This window comes from Vanacampus margaritifer, chromosome 6 (genome assembly GCF_051991255.1).
Source record: "Vanacampus margaritifer isolate UIUO_Vmar chromosome 6, RoL_Vmar_1.0, whole genome shotgun sequence".
Lineage (NCBI taxonomy): Eukaryota > Metazoa > Chordata > Actinopteri > Syngnathiformes > Syngnathidae > Vanacampus > Vanacampus margaritifer.
This window is the reverse complement of record NC_135437.1, coordinates 7,279,763-7,300,940: the sequence shown is the minus strand read 5'-3', so window position 1 is coordinate 7,300,940 and position 21,178 is coordinate 7,279,763. Positions and strand designations below refer to the sequence as shown.

Sequence of the window (21,178 nt, the reverse complement as noted above, 5' to 3'; positions counted from 1 at the left end):
TTGCTAACAAAAACTACCAGGTGCTCTTTTCAAAGTAAAGAATGAAGACTATGTATGTTATAAGTGACTAAATGAAAATGATTTTGCATACAGATTGGTGAAAAAATGGTCGATCTGGTTCGCTGATCATAATAGTGGGGGCCACATCCACCACATGTGAGCCACATGTGGTCCCAGGCTCATCAATCACATCAATTGACCCCGACCGAGGGGGTTGACTAAGCTGCTGACCCAGATGCCCCGGCTGTCTGTTCCAGGAGGATGCTAAGTGCTTTCCGAGGCACTGTTCCATGGGGGGGACCTTCACCAGGAGATGACTTCACTGCACAAACACATCTGCTATTGCGTCGTGACACATTTTGTTGGATATAGTTATGACACATAGGGTTATTTTTCATATGATATGCCCCTTCCACTGAAAATTTCTTAATGAATCAAATTGTCCTTTAATGCCATATGACTGCTAAACTACCCTCTCTCTCTCTCTCTCTCTCTCTCTCTCCTGCTGTTCTTATTTCTGAACTCCACACATAAACATTGCTTCATTTTGCGACGATCAAGATCTGCGCTGGACTTTCTCTCTAGACTATTGTGGGATTAAATGTCCGGTTTTTTGAATTTATATTAGTTCAATGGAGGGACTGAAGACATTTAACATTTTCAATTTATAATTTTACTGTTTTTGAATTTACTTATAAGCATAAAGATGTGATATAATCATGAGTGTAGTTAAAAGAATACAGTGGGATAATGATTTTGTGAACTTTATTTGATCCTATTACCCTCAAAGCTATTGAAGATAGGAATGTGCATGAAGTTATCAGAGTCTGTTGTCAGTAGTCAGTTGGTCGTAAAATTATAAGGTCTAAGGTCAAATCCTGTGTAATCTTATCTGTTCCCCGAGCAAGAAGGGGAACTGTATACACATGTCTGTTTACCATCAACTTTACACCTTTGTTCAACCTAGGAGTCGACATGTCTGTCCTTTGTTCAATCAAGAGGCGGGAAGAGGAACCTTTTATCTTTTGATTATAAATGAGTGGATGATTTGTAGTCTGACATACACTTGGGGGCTCGACATTGCGTTCAGATGTGGGTTCCCTAACTGTGTCTTTGAGAGCTCTCAAATAAATCTTTGCAAAGAAAGCTTCTTCATGAGATCTCAATGCAATTATTTTGAACACGCAAAGATTACACTTAATATAATAATCAAATAATACCTTCAGTTGTCATCCACTGAGGTTGAAAACGTAACAACACTATTTCAAAAAAGTAAGAAGTGCAAATCACAGATATCCATTTTCAAAAGTTGGAAGCAGAAGTAAAACGTTTTGAGTATAGTTGTCAAGGTGTGCTGTCTATCGTCTCATTCAATGTCAATCCCATCCCCCGCTCTCTTCCATCAGACACCAGACAGAAAAGCAGCCATGCATGGTCTATTGACCTTTTGCACGTGACGTCACAGCCCTCATGGGAACGCCCCTTCGGGGACGCTGGACGCCAAAAGAGCCACTTGCTTGTATTGCAACCATTGAATCTCGTACAGCGTAAAGTCCTTTATCTCATCGATCATCTTATAAAACGGTCACATCTTGCTGTGCGGTCGGTTGTACAGACAGACAAAGGAGTAAACCAAATGTTGCTTTTTATCGCATACCTACTAATGAAGACAAAAGACGTCGATGGATAGCAGCAATCGACAGAAAGGACTGGCAGCCCACAAAGTATTCACGGATTTGCAGCGATCTTTTTTTGCGAGGTCAGTAGATAATTGTAATTAGTAGATAAATATTCATCCATTTTACTAGTAAACGTACACTCTAACAAAGATTGTAACAGAGGTGTCGAATTGCATGTTTCAAATCACATTAATGAGCCAGATAGTTAGCGTCCACTCCAACTGCACGAACACACAGCTCTGGAGCCGGAGTCATATTCATGAAAGGACTGCACTGCATCATAAACAAGTTTTACCTTTGCAATACTCGTCCCAAAGACTCAGCCAGCGATAAGTTTTTGAATCAGCCCCGAGACGGCATTGACTACAAAATGATATCAGTCGTGCGATGTGACTTCCGGCTGCAATTTGATTAACTTGGTAAAAACAGTAAGGGGCTGTTTTCAAACTAGCGATCTCCAACTTAAGTAAATATCCTTTGCTTTTGATTTATTGTAAGAAAATGGAATTGAAATAGAATTGAAAATTTGAAAGTCGTGAGTGTGAGCACGTTGTTGAGATAAAGGCATGCGAAGAGCAGTACTTTATTCAGGATCATAATCAGGTACACTTTTTCATCTCACCACAATGAATCAAAGTTTCTCCCGAATTGTCAACACTTGTCCACGCAATACAAATAGAGCACAAAAATGGAGATCATTTAAAATCACTGTCATTGTAATTACCTTTCATGCATATTAAACATGGAAAATGTATTATAAAAATATATGTAAGGGACAGAGTAGAGCTGTCAGAATTAATCAATTAATCGACAACTACTGTAATAATCGACTAATTGTTTGGAGCCATTTTTTTCTTCAACCCCACTTTTTTTTCTTTTTAAATCACTATACGAATATGAAGTATGAAATAAAGACCAATAATAAACAATAATCAGGGGGGAAATCCTTTTGTAATACAGTGTTACGCAAAATTCCAATGAATCTGATTAATCGATTCTAAAACTTTTTGATAGTGACAGCACAGCACAGCGCTAATGCACGGACATTTACAAGTAAACATGTCAGATTATAGCCGTCAGATAGTTTTCATCTGCAGCCCCTTGTCAGGTTGATGTAACATTTTAAATATGAATTTAAATGACAAAATAGGGTAAGTCAAGAGTAAGACACACAACACACAATACAAGTACACGGATCATTGGAAATTTCTGCACCATTTTAAATGTAAATTCATAAATGAGATCATATCAAGCTTCATTCATCGCTGCTATTCTCACCAGCACACGTGTGCCTCTTAGCTTCAGCCTTACTTGGGAATCTTTGACAACAAAGTGAGCAGGGAAAAGGCTTCTCTCCAGTGTGGGTTCTTGTGTGTCTTTTTAAGGTTCCCTTCTTAGCAAAATTTTGACCACAAACTGAGCAGGCAAAAGGCTTCTCTCCAGTGTGGGTTCTTGTGTGTCTTTTTAAGGTTTCCTTCTGAACAAAATTCTGACCACAAACGGAGCAAGTAAAAGGCTTCTCGCCAGTGTGGATTCTCATGTGTCTTGCTAAGGTTTCCTTGTGAGCAAATTTTTGACGACAAACTGAGCAGGCAAAAGGCTTCTCGCCAGTGTGGGTTCTTGTGTGTATTTTTAAGTTTCCCTTCTGAGCAAAAGTTTGACCACAAACTGAGCAGGCAAAAGGCTTCTCGCCAGTGTGGATTTTTGTGTGTATTTTTAAGTTTGCCTTCTGAGCAAAAATTTGACCACAAACTGAGCAGGCAAAAGGCTTCTCGCCAGTGTGGGTTCTTGTGTGTATTTTTAAGCTTCCCTTTTGAGCAAAAGTTTGACCACAAACTGAGCAGGCAAAAGGCTTCTCTCCAGTGTGGGTTCTTGTGTGTCTTTTTAAGTTTCCCTTCTCAGCAAAATTTTGACCACAAACTGAGCAGGCAAAAGGTTTCTCACCAGTGTGGCCAATCAAATGGGTTCTCAAATGACACTTGTAGCCAAAAGTTTTCCCACACTGAGAACATTTCCAACGTTTGCTGTCAGTGTGACATGTCACATCACCGTCAAACTGTTCATAGTCACTAGTGTGAGGAGAGTGTGACGCGTCTTCACCATCTGACGTTGGAGGTAACCGATTGTCTGCTTGGTCCTCATCATCTTCTGTTGTTATTTGTTGTCTTGAGCTGCTGCTGGGAAGCTCCGCCCCTTTGTTCTCTTCATATTGACATTCATCTTCAGTCTTCAAATGGACAGCAGTCACGGGCAACTCTGTGAAATGCTCCTCCTCTTTAATGTATGGCGGCAGCCACTCCTCTTTTTTTATGTTGGGAGGCTGTGGCTGCTCCTCTTCTTTAACTTGAAGAGGCTGCAAGTCCTCCTCCTCCTCTTTCACACCAGGGAACTCTGGCTCCCTCCGCTCAGGACAAAGATATTTTTCACTGACGTCTGCGGGACACAAGATACACATGGTTTCGTAAAGTCCATTTATTGGGATGTTATGTATTTTATATTTAAGATTATCACATGGGCCAAATCCGTGAAAGAATAACAAATCTGGCGAATGTTACGTATCATCTCAGTCTTCATTTTGTTCCAGAAATCACTTATAACTTTGTAACCCTGATTGTTCTGGATATAATAAAAAAAAATGATATACAAACATTGAATATTAGGGATGAAAACACCAACCACTGTGTGGACGGACTCCAGTAGTCCCGGGAGAGGAGCTACAATACATAATTTACATTTAAAAAAATTGAATAAACAAAATAGCTTTAGTAGCTACTCAAACGGCTTGTATTTACGTGTAATAATCATTTTAAGCAATTACATCATTACAAGAGCTCAAGCCGTTAAAATTACGGCTCTGGGTGATCTAATTAGTCGTTTTAAAATTCTGATGACATAGTATTAAAGCAAGGAGTGACTCCTGTTCTTTTTCAGTGGATTAAAGATTTAGGCTGAGTTTTACATCACATCAACAGTGCGCTCCGCTAAAGTCTCCCCGCACCGGAAGGTTGGGTGCACTCGTACGTCGAATGCGGAACTGATTTGTGCATATAGTCCATGGCGACTGAGGAAAAACTGTAATTGTATGTAAAAAAAAGTGCCCGGATGAAGATTCCTTTCAAAAATAAATACGGGCATATTGTTGAAAAGTATGAATTAAACAAGTGACAAACCCTCTCTGTTCAACACAACTCGAGGCTGCTTGTAAACAGCGTCCAGTAGTTGACGTCGCTCGTTCTCCTCTTGTGCTCCACAAAGCTCCTCTTCGTACTTGACTTTCGTTCTTGCGCCCACATTTTCACACGAAGTCACGACACTATACGCACACATTTGACGGCCGTATCCTTTTTGGCGGCCAGCAAGCTAAGATAAGCTAGGCTAACATAAACAGGGCCGAGAGATTTCGACGAGCACTGTCTGATACGATTTAATCAGACACGAAATGTAGCAATTATGTTTGACTTCAATAAAGAAGTGACGGAGGCACAGTGTCGATGTTTAAGTCCGTTCAGTACGAATTCAGGATGAATTATGTAAATAAGTGTGTTATTTGAATGCAGCCAGGAATGTTTCGGTCACCGTCACATGAACTCTACGGCAACCACATTTGGACAAATCTCATGTAACGACATATATTGTTAAAAAAAACAAAATCTAAAATAAAACGTTTAATTCTATATTCGTTTAGAGAGTAAACAAAAAAAATATTCAAACTCCATTTGGACGATTAAGAAACATGTTTAGTTCCTGTATATCCTCATGAAATATGAATAAAGCCAATAGCGTTATGTTTCAGTTTTTATGGAGGAATAAAACAGATTATATTAAAAGATCCCAGCTTGTTAAGGAATATGACAAGGATGGTGTGAAAGCTCCATAATTTTAATCGATGATTGGTATATTTAGAGTGAATTGGATTAAGTCTTGTTTGTCGCAGCCCAATTCTATGTGATACCACATCCCTAGATCTTTGTTTAAAAAGATTGGTTGTTTGGATTTTGTGGTGAAATGTGATTTTGATGTGAGCAGAGTCCCGATAAAGTTGTCTAATTTTGATAAACAATTTTTTTTTTAATATTTGCCCATCAGTTTTCTCCTCACAAGACAATTTTGTGGAACAATAGAATAATTATGATTAATAGAAAATCAATATTTAAAATAAAAATGTGTAACTGATTTAATGGATAGTAATGGATTTTAAAAAAACAAGTGATTTAGACTTTACAGTGAAATATAACTTTAACTGTTCTCTAAGAGAATATAGCAAAATCTGCGATGTAATCCCTTTACCCTTGATTCTCTTAATTCAGAGTTGTTGTTTTTTTGGTGTATAAGAATGCTTCAAAGGCATTGCCCTGTCTAATGGTGGATGAATACAATCTTTTTGATAAGAAATGTGACAAAAAAATAATTGGAAAGGTATTTAAAAACAGAATATTTCATGATTTTGGTAGAGGGACTGTTTGGCAGGGTTTTAATTGAGTAAATTCAGTTCATATAAATAAGGCATTTCCAAAATATATTATATGGCCTGTGTTGCCTAAAGTGAAACAAACTTTTAAATTCATAAATGAGATATACCCTGTGGCAGAATTTCTAAAGAGAAATTTTAAGTTTGAGGTAGATAACTGTTCCTTCTGCCAAAATGACGAAGAAACTTTGGATCATTTGTTTTGTTTTTTTTCTCCTTTGCTCTATTTCACAAAGATTTTGGACTGATATAAGAACTTGGTTGTCGGTAAGAATTAATGACGTTCCACAAATGGAATTAAGTCTTGTTATTTTCTTTATGGATGATTTGAACTTTTCAGTTTGGCATTTAATTAATATTATTTTTTTGATAGGCAAATATCATATTCATTGTGCTTAGTGGAAAAACTGTAAACAAGGATTTATGGCTGATTTTAAGTTTTATTTTATTTTATTTTATGCTTGAAGAAGTGGGAAAGAAATGAAAATGCAAGGATAGAAACTCACAAAGGAGGAAATTGTGGGAAGTGAAAGTAAAACACATCATTCTTATGTGAAATAAGTAAAATAACACGATTTGAAGTAGGTGGACTTCAGTCACGAAGTCTTCTACCTCGTCAAATGAGTGAAGTGTGCCGTGTTACTTTTTAATTTTTTTAAGACTTTGGATTAATGAAGTGTTGGCAGTCCAGAGCCCTGCTTTATCAAGAATTCAAATTTATTAGAAGTTATAATTGGTTTTAAGTCCATTCACTCTCTCGTCTCTACAAACTCATAATTGAAATCAATATTAATTTGAACTCTTGATAAAACAGAGCCCATAATGTGGAAATTATTTGTGAATTTTGTGTCGTAAATAAATGTTATAAATAATGGTATATGTACGATTGAAAGACATTGATAAAAAAATGATAAGAAAATATGACATTTGGTTGTCAGTTACACTGAAATCATGTTTAAATTTTGGACCATATATTCCTTATGACTCACAAGTTACAGAGGAACCTGTTATATCACATTCATTGGTACCATGAAATTGGCTTTATTATCAGGTATCTTGCTTGTCATATCAGGCGCCAAAAGCAGGACATAAAAGCAAATATATGTAATCAGATCTCTATTTGAACGTATTATGTGTTATGTATGAACACACTGATACATTTGCAGCATTCACAAGGTTGAAAATCAAAATCCATGTACAGTAAAAAATACTGTATACCATATTATACTAGTAATAGCCTGTATTATTTATGCAGTGTAAAGTATTCCTTATATTATTGGCTTGTCAAATTCCTCAAAGGCAAAAAAAATTAAAAATAAAACAAGGGAAAATATTAAAAACAACTGTGCAGCTATAGTTTGTGTAAGAAAGTTATCTAGTGTTTTGCGCGGAAAACGATAGGCATGCTCATGGGCTACAGCACGCTTGAGCGCACGCGCCCTCCTGTGGCCGAGGGTAACATGGCGTCCGTGTTTTCAGTTGGCCAGACTCTCTATCTACAGCTGTTTTGCTCCATTGTACACTGCCATCTACTGGTCCCAATTGGTACAATCCAGAGCACACAAAAATGAAACAAAAGCACACAGTCGTGGATTCGCCTTTAATTCTAGTTTCCACTGTAACAAAAATACTAAATTGTTTTCAAACATGGCTTACAAATCCACCATTTTTTTGAACTACTGGTCCATTTTCTTTGAAAGTGTAAAAAACAAACAAACAATTTAAACAGTAAAAAGCCTTCATCTCATTCAAGTTAAATTAACGTTACAATTTGGCAGATGAAACAAAACACATTTGAAATGCATCAACTCAAACTAACAGCAACATTTAGAGGATAGCAATACTTTTTTTTAATGAACAGGAAAACAAAGAGATGGCTATGAAGCATGGCAAAAGGCTTCTCTCCACTGTGGGTTCTTGTGTGTATTTTTAAGTTTCCCTTCTGAGCAAAAATTTGACCACAAACTGAGCAGGCAAAAGGCTTCTCGCCAGCGTGGGTTCTTGTGTGTATTTTTATGGTTTCCTTGCGAGCAAATTTTTGACCACAAACTGAGCAGGCAAAAGGTTTCTCACCAGTGTGGCCAATCAAATGGGTTCTCAAATGACACTTGTAGCCAAAAGTTTTCCCACACTGAGAACATTTCCAACGTTTGCTGTCAGTGTGACATGTCACATCACCGTCAAACTGTTCATAGTCACTAGTGTGAGGAGAGTGTGACGCGTCTTCACCATCTGACGTTGGAGGTAACCGATTGTCTGCTTGGTCCTCATCATCTTCTGTTGTTATTTGTTGTCTTGAGCTGCTGCTGGGAAGCTCCGCCCCTTTGTTCTCTTCATATTGACATTCATCTTCAGTCTTCAAATGGACAGCAGTCACGGGCAACTCTGTGAAATGCTCCTCCTCTTTAATGTATGGCGGCAGCCGCTCCTCTTTTTTTATGTTGGGAGGCTGTGGCTGCTCCTCTTCTTTAACTTGAAGAGGCTGCAAGTCCTCCTCCTCCTCCTCTTTCACACCAGGGAACTCTGGCTCCCTCCGCTCAGGACAAAGATATTTTTCACTGACGTCTGCGGGACACAAGATACACATGGTTTCGTAAAGTCCATTTATTGGGATGTTATGTATTTTATATTTAAGATTATCACATGGGCCAAATCCGTGAAAGAATAACAAATCTGGCGAATGTTACGTATCGTCTCAGTCTTCATTTTGTTCCAGAAATCACTTATCATAACTTTGTAACCCTGATTGTTCCGGATATAATAAAAAAAAAAATGATATACAAACATTGAATATTAGGGATGAAAACACCAACCACTGTGTGGACGGACTCCAGTAGTCCCGGGAGAGGAGCTACAATACATAATTTACATTTAAAAAAAATCTAATAAACAAAATAGCTTTAGTAGTGTTGGAATTTATTGCTATATTAATATAAATTTAAGTTAATAATCTGACTCCAATTTGTGACCTTACCAAACTATCACTCATCCAACAATAGCATGCTCGTTCTGCAATAGAAAGGTATCAGGAAGCCGGCATTTTCACACACGAGTGGATTTATTCCTAACACACAGATCTAATACAAGCACCTGGGTCTCGGGTCCCTCTCAATACAGCTCTGTACGCCTCTGTTGCCACCAGCAGACGTATTCTCATCCGAGTTGCCCCAGTGAATAGTTATACTACACAATATGCAAATCACACAAGACAAAGACATCCTAACATAATTCTATTGGCTATGTGTTACTGCAGTTTTAACTTTAGCTCTCTATGATTGGACGTCCTTTCTTCGCCAAGTTGTTTTCGGGCTGCTTCTGGCTGGAATCTCCCCCAGACTTCTGGCCTTCGGTCTTATCTCGTCCTTGAAGCTGGCTCCTGTTTACTCTGAAGCACTGCATTCTTGTACATCCTTACTCAAACCCTTATTTCCTTTATTCCCATCTTTACAAACTCTTATATTCCTTTAATCCCTCTCATGACCTCAGACGACTGAGGTCATCACTCACATACCTTATTTTATTATTAAAGACGAGCTAAAAAAACACTAGCCATTAAGCTAAAAATCTATTAAACACGAGCTAAAAAAAAACACTAAACAATCAAAAATGAATAAACATCAATAAAGATTTCACTCTTATAAAAAATCTATAAAAAACTTCACTTCTAATAAAAAATTAATATAAAACTTTCACTCTCTCTCATGGCCGCAGGTCCCTGAGACCACCTTCACATACTTACATCCTGGACTCCCGGAGGGCGACAGCTGTCTCCGCTTCCTGGGGGTCCTTCTGTGGGATCATCATATACTGACCACCCGGGGGTAGTGGCCCCAACGTGCGTTCCATTGTCTGAACAGTCAATGATCTGATACATGGAATACAACAACAGCCGCATAACACCATAATAGCGGAAAACATCGCGATAGACATCAATACTGATGCAATCAAGCTTTTATATTTGCCAAAGACGTTTAACCAGTCAGAGTACCAACTGGTGTCCACGCCTGAATGCTCTTTCATTTTATTACTTAGCGTGCGCAGACCCTCCAATGCCTTAGTAAGGCGACCATCAGGAGATGTATTGTTGGGGATCAGAGTACAACACTGCTCCCCAAAAATACCACACACTCCTCCTCTTTCAGCTAACACCATATCTAAACTCATTCTATTTTGGAATGCCATAAGAGACGTGGCTGCTAATTGCTCGTGCACTGCCTGGAGTGCCGAAGTGGTAAAGTTCGCCAATCGTTGGACATTATAGTGGACATAATTAATCCGGTCCACATTTTTGTTTACTGTAATAAACAGAAAAATACTCTCCCATCCTGCCGCCACTTGATCCACCAATTTGTATTCATCAGGGACCCCTCTCGGAACTCCAATTGCATCTATGTATGTGGGGTCTCCTGCATTCAACCATTCTTGCATGTCCCTTTTCTTTCTCCCAAGGACGGGGATTTTTCCCCACTGTCTAACGCCTTCCCAATTTATTCTGGCCATGTCTAATGCTGTCACACTAATTGGCATGATCAGCGTTACTAGGGCGCACTTACCTGAGGCATTGGGGGGAAGCCTATCATACAACACTTTCGTCCCACACCACAGCCACACGTCAGCCCGAGCGAGTGGGATTCCTGCTGGCAAAGACACATTTTCATTACACCATGACTCCTGGATGTTTCCAATCCCAGGGCCACTCCCATGTAACTTTAGGCAGGTAAAATTTTGTTGTGCAACATGGATGTCAAAAATGGGCTTTTGCTTTTCCATATTTGTCAGTGGAAAGGCCGAATCCAATTGGCTGCACTTTCCTTGGAGAGTTTTGTTTTACAGGAAACCAAAGAGACAGGTTTTGGGTACAGCAGTTGCTGCCATGATTTTCAAAATTGGTCTTGCACCTAAACATACTAAACAATCCTCGTTAGTATTATTAGCGGCCTGTTCAGCCATCAGGAGCCAATTATTAGTGACCATAGAGATACCTGTGTCGGTTGTTTACACTTCAGATTTAACAGTAGTTGTTGTGTCTGTGTCAGCGTCTTACCACCATCTTGCTCTGCTTCATACCATACCTTTCCATTACAGGAATGATACACCATCACTCGTTCTCCTTTCGTTCCATCACTTCTATCATCCCGCACCATATGTTCAAACGCTAACATAGTCCACACAAAGCACAAGCCTGCAAACAAAATAGTCAATAAAGTTAAACATTTGCATCGTCGTCGATTTTGTTCAGACACTTCCGAGTCCGATTTTGATCCAATTCTCGCCATCGACACATTCCCTCTCTTGACCTGCCCGTCCGGGCAGTCAATCTTTAAGCTCACCATTGGCAGGCACAAATTCTGGGGCCGGGCGCAACTGTGAGTAATGGTACCACTTTTGTCCTTTAGTTTCAATTCTCATAATCGCTTGCACCTCATTTGGGAGGCCGTTCAGCATCGCCATCCTGAACATCATCTCAGCTTCAGGGTAGCTGCCTGGGTGTTTACCTGTGGTCTCAATCCACAGCTCCAATGCCTGAGCATAATGTTGCTCTTTGTCGTACATCAAATTTGTGTATTTTTAACGCTGGTTTCTTATTATAGCAGTGTAAATCATTTAAAAACAACATCATCTTAACTCAGAACTATTCATGTCCGGCCGGGCCATGAACAGTCTGAGAAGAGATTTATACTTATACCTTAAATAAACACTGCAGTTCAATTTTAACAACTTGTCTCATGAAAAAATGTCACCCAGGTGTGTCAATGTTCCTTCCACACCTAAATGGCATATTCCATGGGCTCTAGAAATTATACTTTTCAATTGTTTCTGAGATGGAACATACTTACCGTATTTCTGCTATAAGGGTCGTCTTTTGTCATCTTTGTAGAACTTATTTTTCCAACTCCCATCCTCTTCATTCGCTGCCTGTAAATTCCTCACACCAAACTTCATTCTCACATCAGACTTCCTTTTCAACCATACACAGACAGACCAGTCATTCCCCCATCTGATAAAGATCAATTTTGATCATTTCAGACCCGAATGTGAAAACTGCAGCCGCTTCCAAATTGCTGCTTCAAAGAGGAAAAACAGACACCTTGTGTCCTGTAGATTATAAAAACCAAATTGGGGCAATTTGGCCAACACCAAGACTACAGGAGCAGATCCTGCTTAGTCTTGCAACAATTCCTAAAAACAAAACCCTTGGAGCCGCAAATTTGAATTCCGTCCAGGCAACACAGGGTGAGGAAAAAACTAACTAACTGTAAAATAAGATAAAAGATCAAAATACCTACTTCAAATAAACCAAAAAGTAATCTTAAAATGCTAATTATCCTCCCCTCTTCTACATAGTAGCGGGGCTTGTAAAACACACTAGGCAACTTTGCAGATCATGACCCAATTAAAAATCAGTGCTGCGACCTTAATCAAAAATTTAAAAATTTTAACCAGCAATTTTGCCGTAAGTGTTCCACATCTGAGTCCAATCCAGAAGCTAAAATTTAAAAGGAAAATGGGCAAAAAATTAGAAGACCAAATTCAACAAGCATCAAACAACGGAAAATATAGTTTTAAAGATTAGAATAAATTTTATACTACCCTAATTCACATAAGCCGTTCTCAACTTCCGAAACTGCGTTGCTATAGATCACATCTCCTTTACCGACACAGTACAGAGTGCAAACTGTACTCAAAACAGACCAAAATATGACTCAAAGGCCGATCTCAGATGACTCGAACTTTGAGTCCACACTGGAGTTCATATTCCTTCCTGTCCTTGTTGATAGCAGTTTATGCAGGGCAAAGTTCAAAGCAGGCCTTAGCTGTCTCTGGAGACCGCTGACAGTTTCATCAGGACGGCTGTGATGAGAGTTTGAGATGTCTGCTCAAAGAGTTGATGGACATTTTGCTCAGATAATTCATAAGAGTCATTGAACAGTCTCATGGCGAGCGGATTTGCAGTATACCATCCTTTTCGCAGTCCGTGTGATCACTTCCCCCCCCGAAAGTGACCATTGTTCAGTTCGCCGTCCACTCTGTGCCCAACAGCCAGGTTATTCCAGCACGTTGGAGACACCCAAGAACAACACCTCTCGTCAAAGATTGAACCTGCCTGAAACACTTATACACTCGGAACAGACAGAGGGAGATGAGATCATAGCAAGAGATTTATATGCTTGTTATAATCAAAAAATAATAATAATTTTCTCAAAAACTATGTATTTTGTAGTTTCATCTAAATGTGTTCTACATTATAGCAAGTAGTATTACTATATTTACGCATATGTCTACCATAGACTCCTTCTTCATTACATGTGACCTTAAATTTAAGAAACATGTGACAGCTGTCAGTCAGTCACCCTGGCCACTTGGATGGAAGTCCTTTCCAGACTTCTAGAATGGGACTCAGATAAAGACAAAGGTTAAATCATTTTCACACCTACGAATAAGTTATCAGAGATGCAGGGGAAATATAAAAATCAAAAATGAAAAGTCTATTTCAATTAAAATTTGGTTTTATTACTTATTCAACTATAAAAAACACGGATCTGATTTTAAAAATAATATGATAGTGGCCTGTAGTTAACACCTAGACCTCTATATCCTTCCGCATAACAGGAACAATTTGATTTTATGACTAGAAGACCCCTGCTATTCACACACACAACAGACTACAAGTCTCCCAAATGGAGACAATGGGAGAGAGGACTAAACTTACACTTCCATTCACTTAACTTCTGCACTTTCCTCATCTCCACAAAGGCAGTGAGGAGAAACAGACCAAACGGCCATTTTGATTTCTAAAATCTCGCTAGAACATCACACAACACACCTTTCCCATTGTCAGAGTCACACAAACAGTCACAAACTCCCTGCAGGCACACAAACAAGGAAAAAAAATCACACAATCCACACATGCTCCAAACATTTCACCAACTGGGCTCAACAAACACTCACACACAACCTCCTCAACTTAATTCAGTGTCGTCTCAGTTGTTGAACCACAGACGAACACAAACCACTCCGAAGTGCGCACTCATTTGTAAAATACACCATTTATTCGTCTAATAATAACTTCACCACGTACTTATAGCTCAAAGGTCGACTTATTCGCGCACAATCCATCGCAACGTTACGGCTGCGACACAGACACGTCGCGCACAATTTAAAACAAACAACGAAAAAACGCGTGGCCACAACACACCATGGAGCTTAACAAACAAACAAACGCGTACACTCAGCAATTCATTTCTAAGCCAAGAGCTCTCGCTTGGTTCAAATTTTCCCCCCGGGTCATCTTTCACAGTCAACACTTCATCCAATTTATGTTCCAATTTCTTAATAGATGCGGCTGCCCGCAGCTAACTCATCCTTAGCCTTAAAAACAGATTCGCACAGTAGCATCTTACCAAAAACTCCTCTTCTGCGCAAAACTTGTACGCTGGCAGAGCCGCTAGCTTAGCATCAGTTTCCTCATTCTCAAAATCACAATCATCTGCGCAACTTTCACAGAGCTATCCCACGCTAACATTCTAGCACACACCAACATTTGGCTCACGACCCCACACGTCTAACTTTTCTTCCATTCGAAGAAACTTATAGAAGTGTTTTTCACGGAGGTAATCAGCGTCTGGCGCTGTTTACACAATCAAGTTCCACAAACACACCACATTTTACAACGGTGAGAACCAACCACTATCACAATTCGTGCGCATTCATACATTTAAAAGAGTTTCATACTTACGTTGACGCTGTGGTGGAAATGCGTCCAGCATCATGACCTCACTGTTCGCTTAGCGACCAATTCTGACTCTCGACCGGAAGTCTATACAAACCTCCTTAGTTACGGTCAATTTTTTCGTCCATAATATGTAGTAATTAGTCGTTTTTAATATTTATAAAGTCAGTGACGTCTCACTTATGATACTACGATATAACAGATCAAAACTATTCTCATTAATCCCCCCAGAAAATTTTTTTTTTTTTTTTTTTTTTTTCCAGACAAACACAAACAAGACGAAAACGAAACAGATATTAAATACCTTTTGCGCGATCAACAAATATATCCTGGATCTTCACGGCGACTTATAACACACAGCCCTCGAACGTAAAAAATTCACGGACGGCTAATATCACACCACGCACCGTCAATAAACGGGCGTTTAACACAGCAGACGTCTTGTGTGTTCAACACAGACCGCTGATAGCACAACACACACAACAGCACTCACTTAAGTGTGATCAACACTTAGCGGCTAATAACACACCTACAATCAACCCAAAAGCCAATCCCCCGTGGTACTCAACCTCTTTCTTTTCCTCTCTTACTTTCTATTCCACTAATCAACTGTGATTCCATTTTAGCGTAATGACCATTAATCTCCGACCAGACTTCAGGGGACCCGAGACCCTCATCACACTATCTCTTCTCTGCCATCCTTAAATCCACTCGCACGTGTCCTAATCACTTCTCTTGCAGTTTAATTTTAGTTTTTACATTCACACCGCTTCCACACTGATACGTAAATCCCAGATTTTAAACCGTATCGATACGTAAATCCCAGATTTTACACCGTATCTAACCACGAATAGTTGCGACCTATTCTAGTAGGTAAATCCCAGATTTTATACCCTACTAATGTCCACACTTTATACGTAAATCCCAGATTTTAAACCGTATCAAACCACGAACAGTTCCAAACTTATTCGAGTAGGTAAATCCCAGATTTTATACCCTACTAACACGTCCCACATTCCTTCCTCTCATAATTTAGCGTTGCCAATGTGCAGAATTTAAACAAAAGGAATCTGCTCACCTTGTTTGAGTATGGGCCCAAGAGGAAAACCGATCGGACGTGTGGCTTTTTCAGGTCGTCACCTGAGTGTGGACGTGGATCCCAGATCCTTGAGTCCCAGACTCTTGTGGTTTTCTCGAAGTCCCAGACTTCTTTTTTACCTCTCTTGCATCACGTCGGGGTCACCATAAATTGTTGGAATTTATTGCTATATTAATATAAATTTAAGTTAATAATCTGACTCCAATTTGTGACCTTACCAAACTATCACTCATCCAACAATAGCATGCTCGTTCTGCAATAGAAAGGTATCAGGAAGCCGGCATTTTCACACACGAGTGGATTTATTCCTAACACACAGATCTAATACAAGCACCTGGGTCTCGGGTCCCTCTCAATACAGCTCTGTACGCCTCTGTTGCCACCAGCAGACGTATTCTCATCCGAGTTGCCCCAGTGAATAGTTATACTACACAATATGCAAATCACACAAGACAAAGACATCCTAACATAATTCTATTGGCTATGTGTTACTGCAGTTTTAACTTTAGCTCTCTATGATTGGACGTCCTTTCTTCGCCAAGTTGTTTTCGGGCTGCTTCTGGCTGGAATCTCCCCCAGACTTCTGGCCTTCGGTCTTATCTCGTCCTTGAAGCTGGCTCCTGTTTACTCTGAAGCACTGCATTCTTGTACATCCTTACTCAAACCCTTATTTCCTTTATTCCCATCTTTACAAACTCTTATATTCCTTTAGTAGCTACTCAAACGGCTTGTATTTACGTGTAATAATCATTTTAAGCAATTACATCATTACAAGAGCTCAAGCCGTTAAAATTACGGCTCTGGGTGATCTAATTAGTCGTTTTAAAATTCTGATGACATAGTATTAAAGCAAGGAGTGACTCCTGTTCTTTTTCAGTGGATTAAAGATTTAGGCTTAGAGTTTTACATCACATCAACAGTGCGCTCCGCTAAAGTCTCCCCGCACCGGAAGGTTGGGTGCACTCGTACGTCGAATGCGGAACTGATTTGTTCATATAGTCCATGGCGACTGAGGAAAAACTGTAATTGTACGTAACAAAGTGCCCGGATGAAGATTCCTTTCAAAAATAAATACGGACATATTGTTGAAAAGTATGAATTAAACAAGTGACAAACCCGCTCTGTTCAACACAACTCGAGGCTGCTTGCAAACAGCGTCCAGTAGTTGACGTTGTCGCTCGTTCTCCTCTTGTGCTCCACAAAGCTCCTCTTCGTACTTGACTTTCGTTCTTGCGCACATTTTCACACCAAGTCACGACACTTTACGCACACATTTGACGGCCGTATCCTTTTTGGCGGCTAGCAAGCTAAGCTAAGCTAGGCTAACATAAACAGGGCCGAGAGATTTCGACGAGCACTGTCTGGTACATTTAATCAGACACGAAATGAAGCAATTATGTTTGACTTCAATAAAGAAGTGACAGAGGCACAGTGTCGATGTTTAAGTCCGTTCAGTACGAAATTCGTACTTCTCGGGTCGAATCCCTGAAGCGTGTGCCGGTGACGAGTGGTTTATGAACGACGAGTCGATGCGCGTGTTGATGACGTACGTGGTGACGTTTGAAGCCCCGCGAAGCGGATGAACCTCGTGACTGATTCAGGAAATGATTCGCTAGGTTTGAGTGTAGTTCGAAATAAAAGCGACAAAGAAACGCTAAGGATTCCACTTCACTTTTTGTGCTTTCGGGCAGTGATGGCAAAATGAAGCTTCATGAAGCACTTGTGAATTTTTTTAAGTCCCCTAGATGGTGCTCTTGGTTTAAATATAAAGCCTAGTGCAATGGAAATGTATCAAATTTCCACTGCATCTTCCAACCAAGAGCACCATCTAGGGGACTTAAAAAAAATCACAAGTGCTTCATGAAGCTTCATTTTACCATCACTACTTTCGGATCCCTTATTGCGCTACTTTTTGGCATTCAATTTGACGAGCTTCTTTTTTGCGATGGAACCAGCAAGAAAGAGGAGATTTTCCCCTGTTTGGGAGCACTTTGAGGAGCTCTCACCTCAGAAGGCAATGCACTGCAATTACTATTTAACAGATTCCAATAATGAAATAAAATAAAATGTGACAACACATAAAATTCACATTTTTCTTTTCTGAATACTTTTAGGCGAAGTGTCTATTAGTCTTCAAATGATGCCTTGAAAGGACGAATTTGAAGGAGCTTTGGATTTGTGACATTTGTATCTTACTATTGCCTTCAGAGGCCATATTTGAGGGGATCTTTTACGAATTTTATTAATGTCATCATCAAGCTTCCAATGTAGGGCACTGAAGGTGCCTTTGACTCGTCATTGGCCTTCAAGTAAAGCCTTTGAAATATCCTGCAATTTGGGCTAACTTTCCGTCATGGGCCTTTAAATGCTTTTCAAAGCGGTCATTGGCCTTCAAATACAGCCTTCAGAGGTTCCTTTTGATTTGGGACATGTGCGCTGCATTTTCACGTCATCTGCCTTCAATTGCAGATTCTGCAAAAATTCTTGCAAAACATAAAATTTTTGTATGTGTTAAAAAATAAAAATGTATAGAAGAATTTATAATGCACATGATGGATGTCATAATAATGCCTCCCTCTCCTAAAATGCCCAAGTGTTACTTACTATCTATCACATTAATGAAGTTGAAAAGCAGTAGATAGACCCATATGCTTTTTTTCAGAGCCGGTACTGGGACCGATTATCGGTGGTCAGGGAAGCCGACATACATTTGCAGGAAAAAAAAGTTGGCGTGAATTTTTTTTAGAATAAAAACTCCAGCACTTGACTGCTTAAATGCCTTTAAGCACGTGTTTATTAAGCAGATTTTATGATTAAAGGAGTTTTAGATCTTAGAAAATAGACAACTTTGTTTTAAAATTCTGACAGAAGGTGCATCGTGGTCCCAAGCTCAACATTCTGTCTTATAAAGTTAAATAAAAACAAATATCTCATTAAAATTGACTATAGTAAATAAGTTTCCCCCCAAATAAATATAACTAAAATTTTCAATGCTCATCTTTGACTTATCTTTGTTTTAAAGTTCTAAAACAAAAAGTGTATCCTCAACGTAGAAATGAATGTCTGATCAACGCGGCTGTTATCTCTCCTTTGCTTTTTGTGGGTGTTCCGTAATTTTTGTGTGCCGCAAATGGTGCTGCAGTCTTCACCATACAGTTTTTTTCTGTGGTAGAAAGTAGCGAAACAGACAATGAGTGACTTACACTTGGAGTGTTTGCCATCACATTCTGCATCAACTATAATATGGCTTACACGCACAGACACATATCGGAACGCACATGCACTCGCTAATTGCCTACTTTTATCAATATTTCCTAACCGTTCACCCCGCATGCTAACTCCCAAATAGCCGCTAAAAAACGGCTATTAGGTTAGCCCGCGGGCTAACTGTTTGCTCGCGGGCTAACCTAGTAGCCGTTAATTCGTGAGCTAGCCGGTTAGCTCGCGGGCTAATAGCCGCCAATTCGCTAACTAACGCATTGTCACCTGGCGGGGGCAGCTTTATTTATTTAAACTGCACACCGGCCCGGTGGCCCTTTTGCATTTGATTTTTCTCTTCTGCATGTGAGAGTCTAGAGAAGAATCCATCTTTCTCTGCTCATTGGCTGTTAGCACTGCACGAGCAACCAGATGTTGCTGTGGGTGGGCCAATGCTGCAGGGAATCAACAGCCACTGACTCAGAGCAGACGGAGGAGAAAAGCGCCCGTCGGAGCAAAAAAACCAAACAGTTTTTAATATACCAGCCATCGAAACAAACCGATATTAATAAAATGCTGAATATCGGCCGGGCCGATCCTAAAAAGCAGCAGATTCGCACTGGTCTCTTAACAACAACAAAAATCCAGTCTGGCTTGTCCGAGACAAGAATTTCCTCATGGGGAAGAGCTAACATGACACACAAAAAAGTGTGCAGCAAAAATATCAGCAGTGAATCGGCCAGTGATTAATTGAACCGGTTAAAACATAAAATATTGAATAATGAATTTTAAATATTGAAAAAACAAAAACATGTTGATTTTTATTGTATTTATTTGTACTGGCCTGGTCGGCCTAGTTGAAGGAAAATTCATGTGGTCCGACACATTCACATCGTTGCCCCCGTGCACTATTAAGGTCAAATCCTGTTGATTTCGTCCCATTTTAGTGCATAGTGTTTCATCACTATTTTTTTCAAGTTTTAGTCCTGGGGTTGTTCAAATCTTTTTTTAATTTTTATGGTGGAGAAAAAAATTTGTATTGTAGTTTTTATGGTGGAGAAAAAATGAGTAAAGTAATTGTACCAAATACTGTTGTAAGGTTTTCACAGGTCAAAATCCCAGGAGGACATTTTGGAAAGAAAGGAACAAAACACAGGCGGTTTTGCAGTAAACACAGACGGCTCATCATTTTGATGAGATTAATGGCAGAGGATTTGCCTTAAACGTGGTGTGACTCTGAGCTGGCCTTACTTATGCTCCAGATGTTTGATGTTCGGAAGCCACAAAAGCAATCGCACGACTTTACGTTGGGACTGACGGGAGGTGGGTCACGCAGACCTGCGAACACTTGAGGTTTGCATTGTCGTCTGTTAGGACTGAGACCACAAATTCTTAAAATTATGTTTTTTAAAAAAAAAAACGTTTTCCGAGGTTAGCTTCCATCCCTGCGGATGCGCTTTGCTTACACTAAGAACAGCAAAAGAAAAGTCGGGTTGGCAATAATTGCTTTTTATTTTTTCTTCTGCATTTAGCAGCTTTTCTGCTTTTAGTAAGTATCTTTTAAAAAAAACTACTTGCAAGTTTGAACATTTTGGAAACTATTGTCATGAGATGTGTGCTTCTGAGCTGCAAATAATGTGCTGTGTTTTGCTCTAATCGCAGTATCATGCTCAGCTCAGCAGCATCTGCAGCACGTGACTTGTGGTCAACAACTTTGACAACATGGTCATTTGCTCACTAGATGCTAATTGGATCAAATTGAATTGGCTTCATCTGGTGGCCAAATGGCACAATGACATTTTCAGTGACTCCAATTACTGAGCAGAAGTTACTCTATCGTGATTATTTTGAAAAGCGGCTGATAAAAATAGACAAACCGAATCAATTGGGCTCTAATCTGCTTGGTTGAATGTTAATTGCTTTTTGTACAAATGAAGGAGGAAATCGGTGAAGAACAATTGGAAGGGAGATTTTATTTGAAATGTGTGTGAAATGTGATTCAC

The 21,178-nt window shown here is 39.5% G+C and overlaps 2 protein-coding genes and 1 long non-coding RNA gene across 4 annotated transcripts; all 3 read right to left on the bottom strand.

Annotated features, from left to right (window-relative positions):
• Positions 1-2,244: 2,244 nt before the first annotated feature.
• On the bottom strand, positions 2,245-5,261 carry LOC144054158 (uncharacterized). Its single transcript, XM_077569299.1, has 2 exons — positions 4,850-5,261; positions 2,245-4,112 (listed from the first exon to the last, which is right to left on the bottom strand). The coding sequence occupies exons 1-2, from the start codon at positions 5,004-5,006 to the stop codon at positions 2,935-2,937; spliced, it is 1,335 nt and encodes a 444-aa protein (XP_077425425.1). The 5' UTR covers positions 5,007-5,261; the 3' UTR covers positions 2,245-2,934.
• Positions 5,262-7,732: 2,471 nt separating this feature from the next.
• On the bottom strand, positions 7,733-17,484 carry LOC144054160 (uncharacterized). Of its 2 annotated transcripts, none has more exons than XM_077569301.1 (2): positions 17,094-17,484; positions 7,733-8,712 (listed from the first exon to the last, which is right to left on the bottom strand). In XM_077569301.1, the coding sequence occupies exons 1-2, from the start codon at positions 17,215-17,217 to the stop codon at positions 7,952-7,954; spliced, it is 885 nt and encodes a 294-aa protein (XP_077425427.1). In that variant the 5' UTR covers positions 17,218-17,484; the 3' UTR covers positions 7,733-7,951. The 2 variants fall into 2 exon arrangements, 1 of the variants encoding a protein (XP_077425427.1); XR_013294616.1 differs by lacking the exon at positions 17,094-17,484 and adding an exon at positions 9,887-10,036 and having other exon boundaries at positions 8,565-8,712.
• LOC144054162 (uncharacterized) lies at positions 9,187-15,176 on the bottom strand. Its single transcript, XR_013294617.1, has 2 exons — positions 14,885-15,176; positions 9,187-12,106 (listed from the first exon to the last, which is right to left on the bottom strand). It is a non-coding gene; the product is annotated as an uncharacterized LOC144054162 (long non-coding RNA).
• Positions 17,485-21,178: the final 3,694 nt, after the last annotated feature.